We start from the raw sequence: 8602 nt of genomic DNA on the forward strand, positions 1-8602 counted from the left end.
TGTCCCCAGCAGGGAGCCATGGGCAACATCCTCTCCTTCTGCGAGGTCGGGCTCAAGATCTCGGGCCCGGCACCCGTGGTGGCACGGGCGGCACTGCGGCTCCCCAGGACGCTAGTCACGGGCGTTCAGGCCACTGCCGCCGCCGCCCACACCGTGGCCTTCCTTGGCACCAGCACTGGCACTATCAAGAAGGTAAGTGTCACTTTGTTTTTTCACCCTGATGCGCCTGTTCACCTAGCAGTAAAATAAGTCCCAGGGAGTTAGACAGCTGCTGCGGGCTGCTTCCTAGGTGTGTGTGTGTGTGTGTGTGTGAGAGAGAGAAAAATAGAGAAAAATTGATCGGGACTCATTAGATAACCAATGGTTAGAAAAGGCGGGGTCCAGGAGCTCGATCCCGCAAGCACAACAAATAGTAAATTCACACACACACCTCAATTGACTCCAGACACTAAGAAATAATAACTATGGAGGGAGATTGACAGCGTCAAATGTACCAAATGTCATTGATGGAAGAGATTGTGAAGATATATGATCGAGTGATATGAAACTGTGACAGAAATTGACAGAGTTGAATAAATGACAGAAATTGACAGAGTCGAATAAGTGACAGAAATTGACAGAGTTGAATAAGTGACAGAAATTGACTAGAGTTGAATAAGTGACAGAAATTGACAGAGTTGAATAAGTGACAGAAATTGACAGAGTTGAATAAGTGACAGAAATTGACAGAGTTGAATAAGTGACAGAAATTGACAGAGTTGAATAAGTGACAGAAATTGACAGAGTTGAATAAGTGACAGAAATTGACAGAGTTGATTAAGCCTAATTTTGAAAGCGTCAACATCGAGTACAAGTACAGGAGTACAAGTACAGTACAAGTACAAGTACAGTACAAGATTTACGCCGACGCGTATCATCTTAGGGTGGAAACAGGGTGTAGCAGCATCTTAGGGTGGGAGATGGAGTGTAGTTAAGGTAGTGTAGATAAGGTAGGGTGTGGTTATATATCCTCTTCTCTCTATAGCACGTCGCAATTTTGACGTATACGTCACGTAAGGTCAAAAACTGTCGTACCGGAAAGGGTAGCGGCTCACGCAATTGACATAAATGTCCCGTTTTCTGTCCCTGGGTCTGCTGGTAGGTTAGGTTAGGGCACTTTACACCCGCTGATCTGAGCTTCCAGATGGTCTGATGGGGCCTTAAATCTGCCCCTTCCAGCCCTCTCTCCCACCTTTTCCATTCTGCTTACTCTCTTCCTTCATATCTTTCCTTTCCATCAACTGGTTCTCCGTTACTTGTAACATTTGATTTTTTTCCCTTTTTGCCTTTACTCTTCCCATAATTTTCCTCTCTCCCACGTTCTCCCCTCCCTCCTCGCCCCTCCCACACCGCCCCTCCCACACCGCCCCTTGTGTTTTCGCTGTCAAACGCATTTTTAATCAACCAGTCAATCTCTTTTCTGGTGTCTCTCTCACATTCCTCTCCCATAATTCTCTCCTATCTCGCCTTGCCTACTATCTTGCCTCACCCCTAACCTTCCTCCCCCCCCCCCTCCTCCTCCCCTCATTCCCCTTCTCATTGCCTTCTCTCACCCTTTCCCCTCCTCTCTCTCCTTCTCTTCCATATCTCTTCAATTCTATCACGTCTTTTCTTCTCGTAAATGAGAAACATTCTCTCTCATATTTTTGATCATCATTCTTCTCCTCTCCCATCGTCTCATCGTATTGTTTAATCTATTTTTTAGGTCTATCCCACATCTTTCCCCTTCCCTCCTTGTCCCATCCCACGGGACACAAACTAGCAGTTTGCTAGTAGCACTTTTTACCACCTTGCGTTGCCACTGTGACGTCCTCACCGCCAGGCTATATATAAAGGGCACCGCCACCCTAGAGAGCCCTCGGGAGACATCTCCCGTCACGCAGGGTGCAGTCGCACCTCCACAGATCTCCAGTATCAGCTCTTGATACTGGTAATGGCTCAAAAGGGCCACCACTTACGGGCTATTCATGCCTGTGCCACCTCTTGGGTGGCTTAATCTTCATCAATCATCAATCCGAGAGAGCCAGTCTCTTAGTGCACTTGGGTCATCTTAGCCTCCTACAACGTCGTCTGCCCTCAGCCGTGTGTCGGATGCTGTAAAATATTATAATTGTCTTCAACACACCAGTATACTTTTGTATTATATTAAATTCAAACTTTCATTTACATATTTGTTCTATAATAACAGCCAAGTGTTCTCAGGTGCCAGTTTTGTTCATTAAGATTTCAGTAAATTGTCTTAATTATTTATTTGATTTGATTTTTGTTTTTATCTGCGACTATTTGATTTGATTTTTGTTTTTATCTGCGACTATTTGATTTGATTTTTGTTTTTATCTGCGACTTACACAGTGCAAGGGTCAATACAGCATTTTCTTTTTATCTGTGGGATGGAGAGTCATACCACCTTGGCTCAGTGTAGCTGCAGTACCACAACCCGTCACAATATATATATATATATATATATATATATATATATATATATATATATATATATATATATATATATATATATATTCCCAAGTTTCTCCGTTCCCTTCCGTCCTGTCCTATCGTATTTCCTGATATACTTTAGCCGTATCCTCCACAACACACATACACAGAGTAGTTAACAGGTGGAATGCATTAGGCAGTGATGTGGTGGAGGCTGACTCCATACACAGTTTCAAGTGTAGATATGATAGAGCCCAATAGGCTCAGGAACCTGTACACCAGTTGATTGACAGTTGAGAGGCGGGACCAAAGAGCCAGAGCTCAACCCCTGCAAACACAACTAGGTGAGTACACACACACACACACACACACACACACACACACACACACACACACACACACACACACACACACACACACACACACACACACCACATACAATGCCGTAAATCATTCCCACCACAGCCACATCCTACCACACCACCACACCATCACAGCCACATCCTACCACACCACCACACCACCCCTGTTTTCTTCACCAGTCCCTGTCTCATTATACCAGCCTAAATTCATTATACTAGCCGTATGCATCATACTCCCCTGAACTCATTACAGCTCCCTCTATACATTACATTCCTCCTACTCCCTACCCTAAGTATTTTTGCGAGCCTGGGGATGCCGGTCGGCCGAGCGGATAGCAAACTGGACTTGTAATCCTGTGGTCCTGGGTTCGATCCCAGGCGCCGGCGAGAAACAATGGGCAGAGTTTCTTTCACCCTATGCCCCTGTTACCTAGCAGTAAAATATGTACCTGGGTGTTAGTCAGCTGTCACGGGCTGCTTCCTGGGGGTGGAGGCCTGGTCGAGGACCGGGCCGCGGAGACACTAAAAAGCCCCGAAATCATCTCAAGATAATCTTGCTTTGGCTTTTATTCTGCCTCGGATCGAGAGTTCTGTTGTCATCTTGAGTCTTCTGGGGGGGGGGGGGACTTGGGAGTTATTTAAGACAGTAGTGGCCAGCTAAGACTCGACTCTATTAGTTGTGTTCTTAATGGTGGTTATTCGAAAAGATGGCTTCTAGTTTTACCTCAGGAGTTAACAGAACGTTTTTGTGTGTAGAAGGGAGAGGGTGTGTGTGTGTGTGTGTGTGTGTGTGTGCGTGCGTGTACTCACCTAGTTGTGTTTGCGGGGGTTGAGTTCTGGCTCTTTGTGTGTGTGTGTGTGTGTGTGTGTGTGTGTGTGTGTGTGTGTGTGTTCACCTAGTTGTGCTTGCGGGGGTTGAGGCTACCTACCTTGAGGCTACCTTGAGGTGCTTCCGGGGCTTAGTGTCCCCGCGGCCCGGTCGTCGACCAGGCCTCCTGGTTGCTGGACTGATCAACCAGGCTGTTAGACGCGGCTGCTCGCAGCCTGACGTATGAGTCACAGCCTGGTTGATCAGGTATCCTTTGGAGGTGCTTATCCAGTTCTCTCTTGAACACTGTGAGGGGTCGGCCAGTTATGTCCCTTATGTGTAGTGGAAGCGTGCTGAACAGTCTCGGGCCTCTGATGTTGATAGTTCTCTCTTGAACACTGTGAGGGGTCGGCCAGTTATGTCCCTTATGTGTAGTGGAAGCGTGTTGAACAGTCTCGGGCCTCTGATGTTGATAGTTCTCTCTTGAACACTGTGAGGGGTCGGCCAGTTATGTCCCTTATGTGTAGTGGAAGCGTGTTGAACAGTCTCGGGCCTCTGATGTTGATAGTTCTCTCTTGAACACTGTGAGGAGTCGGCCAGTTATGCCCCTTATGTGTAGTGGAAGCGTGTTGAACAGTCTCGGGCCTCTGATGTTGATAGTTCTCTCTTGAACACTGTGAGGGGTCGGCCAGTTATGTCCCTTATGTGTAGTGGAAGCGTGTTGAACAGTCTCGGGCCTCTGATGTTGATAGTTCTCTCTTGAACACTGTGAGGGGTCGGCCAGTTATGTCCCTTATGTGTAGTGGAAGCGTGTTGAACAGTCTCGGGCCTCTGATGTTGATAGTTCTCTCTTGAACACTGTGAGGGGTCGGCCAGTTATGTCCCTTATGTGTAGTGGAAGCGTGTTGAACAGTCTCGGGCCTCTGATGTTGATAGTTCTCTCTTGAACACTGTGAGGGGTCGGCCAGTTATGTCCCTTATGTGTAGTGGAAGCGTGTTGAACAGTCTCGGGCCTCTGATGTTGATAGTTCTCTCTTGAACACTGTGAGGGGTCGGCCAGTTATGTCCCTTATGTGTAGTGGAAGCGTGTTGAACAGTCTCGGGCCTCTGATGTTGATAGTTCTCTCTTGAACACTGTGAGGGGTCGGCCAGTTATGCCCCTTATGTGTAGTGGAAGCGTGTTGAACAGTCTCGGGCCTCTGATGTTGATAGTTCTCTCTTGAACACTGTGAGGGGTCGGCCAGTTATGTCCCTTATGTGTAGTGGAAGCGTGTTGAACAGTCTCGGGCCTCTGATGTTGATAGTTCTCTCTTGAACACTGTGAGGAGTCGGCCAGTTATGCCCCTTATGTGTAGTGGAAGCGTGTTGAACAGTCTCGGGCCTCTGATGTTGATAGTTCTCTCTTGAACACTGTGAGGGGTCGGCCAGTTATGTCCCTTATGTGTAGTGGAAGCGTGTTGAACAGTCTCGGGCCTCTGATGTTGATAGTTCTCTCTTGAACACTGTGAGGGGTCGGCCAGTTATGTCCCTTATGTGTAGTGGAAGCGTGTTGAACAGTCTCGGGCCTCTGATGTTGATAGTTCTCTCTTGAACACTGTGAGGGGTCGGCCAGTTATGTCCCTTATGTGTAGTGGAAGCGTGTTGAACAGTCTCGGGCCTCTGATGTTGATAGTTCTCTCTTGAACACTGTGAGGGGTCGGCCAGTTATGTCCCTTATGTGTAGTGGAAGCGTGTTGAACAGTCTCGGGCCTCTGATGTTGATAGTTCTCTCTTGAACACTGTGAGGGGTCGGCCAGTTATGTCCCTTATGTGTAGTGGAAGCGTGTTGAACAGTCTCGGGCCTCTGATGTTGATAGTTCTCTCTTGAACACTGTGAGGGGTCGGCCAGTTATGCCCCTTATGTGTAGTGGAAGCGTGTTGAACAGTCTCGGGCCTCTGATGTTGATAGTTCTCTCTTGAACACTGTGAGGGGTCGGCCAGTTATGCCCCTTATGTGTAGTGGAAGCGTGTTGAACAGTCTCGGGCCTCTGATGTTGATAGAGTTCTCTCTCAGAGTACCTGTTGCACCTCTGCTTTTCAACGGGGGTATTCTGCACATCCTGCCATGTCTTCTGGTCTCATGTGATGTTATTTCTGTGTGCAGGTTTGGGACCAGCCCCTCAATTATTTTCCACGTGCAAATTATTATGTATCTCTCCCGCCTGCGCTCAAGGGAGTACAGATTTAGGCTCTTTAGTCGGTCCCAGTAATTTAGATGTTTTACTGAGTGGATTCTAGCAGTAAAGGATCTCTGCACGCTCTCTAGGTCAGCAATTTCTCCAGCTTTGAAAGGGGCTGTCTGCTCTGTTGAGCTCTGCTCTTTTGGCCCGCCTCTCAACTGTCAATCAACTGTTTCTACTACTATTTTTTTTCCACACCACACACACACACACCCCAGGAAGCAGCCCGTGACAGCTGACTAACTCCCAGGTACGTATTTACTGCTAGGTAACAGGGGCATTCAGGGTAAAAGAAACTCTGCCCATCGTTTCTCTGCCGGCGCCCGGTATCGAACCCGGAACCACAGGATCACATGTCCAGCATGCTGTCCGCTGGGCCTGCCGGCTCCCCTGGCTCCCCTATGTGTGTGTGTGTGTGTAGAGGGCTGCTTGACATGAATGAGTGCGCAGTGGGATCAATGCATTAGTTGAAAGGCCCAACCAGGGTGGGATGGCTGGGATAATAGGGGAACCGGTGGTAATTGGCCGCGCTCCCAGCTATAACACAAATGCTCAATAAATTAATACCGATTGGGACCATCCGCGCTGCGTCCGACGTGAATGGCAGCGGGATCAGGTCCATTTATGCTTTCCTGACTGTGTGTTTGTGTAGTGAGAGGGAGAGAGAGAGAGAGAGAGAGAGAGAGAGAGAGAGGGAGAGAGAGGGAGAGAGAGAGGGAGAGAGAGAGGGGGAGAGAGAGGGAGAGAGAGAGAGAGGGAGAGAGAGAGGGAGAGAGAGAGGGGGAGAGAGAGGGAGAGAGAGAGAGAGAGAGAGAGAGAGAGAGAGAGAGAGAGAGAGAGAGAGAGAGAGAGAGAGAGAGAGAGAGAGAGAGAGAGAGAGAGAGACACACACACACAGGCAGACAGAGAGGCAAATAGACTTAAAAAAACATACAGGTATGCTTGTACATAAAGCCAAAGGAAAACTTATTTCACATGTCAGTAATTTTGCTATGCCTCTGCTTTTATGGTCCCCCGAGTAGTGGTAGAGATGTTGTCAGTAATAGTGCCTCTCCCTCCCCCATATTTTTACCTGCAGAAAGCCCACGAGTTAATTTGCCTTCCAGTTCATCTCTGCCAAACTCGACTGCGTCGGCTTGTTGTTTAAGATTCGCTACTTGGAACCAAACGCTCCAAGCAGCACGGGCTATGGCGAGCCCGTAGTTCGCTGCGTCGGGTTTGGCCAGAGTCCGGGAGTCCCAAGTTCCCATCTTGGTATTGCTCTGTTGATTAGCTCCAGTTGTTGATATCGGGAAGCCTCGCTTACATTATCTCAACTCAAATGAGTTGAATATGGGGCCTGACGGCTGAGTAGACAGTGCTCGGGATTAGTAGTCCTAGGGTTCCGGGTACGATCCCCGGCGGAGGTGGAATCAAATGGGCAAAGTTTCTTTCACCCTGATGCCCCTGTTACCTAGCAGTAAATAGGTGCCTGGGAGTTAGTCAGCTGTCACGATGCATGCTTCCTGGGGTGTGTGTGGTGTGGGGAAAAAATAATGGTAACGGTTGATTGACAGTTGAGAGGCGGGACCAAAGAGCCAGAGCTCAACCCTCGCGAGTACAACTAGGTGAGTACACAGTGGTGTATGTTAGGTTACCCATCAGGAGAACTGCATTTAGAATTGTAAATTCAGTTTCATTCTTGGACTCTAAAACATACAGAACGATTCGGGAATATGCTACGCCAACACCAAGTCCTTACCTGGTTACTCTCCAATGAAACTGGTGAAGGTCCAAAAATATGTCACCAGGCTAGTCCCAGAGCTGAAAGGTATGAGCTGCAAGGAAAGACTAAAAAAATTAACGCCAGACAAAGAACCAGAGGAAATATGATTACTACATAGAAAGTTATCAGGGAAAATTGGATATGACAGGTTGTTTGGAATGGTTAGTGCACAGGACCAAGGGGACAGTAGGGGGGGGGAGGAATACTGTGCTAATAGGCACAGGAGACTCTGCACAAGTTGGCTACACCATCCCAGCCTCTAATGGTGTAGTAAGGATGACAGGCGGGACCCATGAGCTGTAAGTCAACCCCACACAAGCGAGGACACAGCCCCATCACCCACAATTCGACCTCAACAACGTTCAAATGCTGTTCGATAAGAGTTTATTATTTGCCAATTATTATCTCAATTGGTCCTGGTGCACATCGTTAGTGGTTCTTCCTCCTAATTGTCACCTGACACTTTGAGAGAGAGAGAGAGAGGGGGGGGGAGAGAGAGAGAGAGGAGGGGGTGAGAGAGGAGGACAGAGAGGAGGGGGAGAAAGAGAGAGAGAGAGACAGACACAGACAGACAGACAGACAGACAGAGAGAGAGAGAGAGAGAGAGAGAGAGAGAGAGAGAGAGAGAGAGAGAGAGAGAGAGAGAGAGAGAGAGAGAGAGAGGAGAAGGAGAGAGAGAGAGAGAGAGAGAGAGGAGGGGGTGAGAGAGAGAGACAGACACAGACAGACAGACAGACAGACAGACAGAGAGAGAGAGAGAGAGAGAGAGAGAGAGAGAGAGAGAGAGAGAGAGAGAGAGAGAGAGAGAGAGAGAGAGGAGGGGGTGAGAGAGAGAGACAGACACAGACAGACAGACAGACAGACAGACAGAGAGAGAGAGAGAGAGAGAGAGAGAGAGAGAGAGAGAGAGAGAGAGAGAGAGAGAGAGAGAGAGAGAGAGAGAGAGAGAGAGAGAGAGAGAGAGAGAGAGAGAGAG

General features: G+C 48.3%; 1 protein-coding gene across 1 annotated transcript in view; it reads left to right on the top strand.

The window, feature by feature from the left end:
• Positions 1-8602, top strand: part of LOC123746647 (plexin-B) — a 133762-nt gene that overhangs the window by 1345 nt on the left and 123815 nt on the right. The window contains 2 exon segments of the mRNA XM_069316881.1: positions 1-192; positions 7563-7671. The exon segment at positions 1-192 is cut by the window's left edge and continues 1089 nt beyond it. Coding sequence (XP_069172982.1) covers positions 1-192; positions 7563-7671 — 301 coding nt within the window.

This window comes from Procambarus clarkii, chromosome 85, assembly GCF_040958095.1.
Source record: "Procambarus clarkii isolate CNS0578487 chromosome 85, FALCON_Pclarkii_2.0, whole genome shotgun sequence".
NCBI classification, from domain to species: domain Eukaryota; kingdom Metazoa; phylum Arthropoda; class Malacostraca; order Decapoda; family Cambaridae; genus Procambarus; species Procambarus clarkii.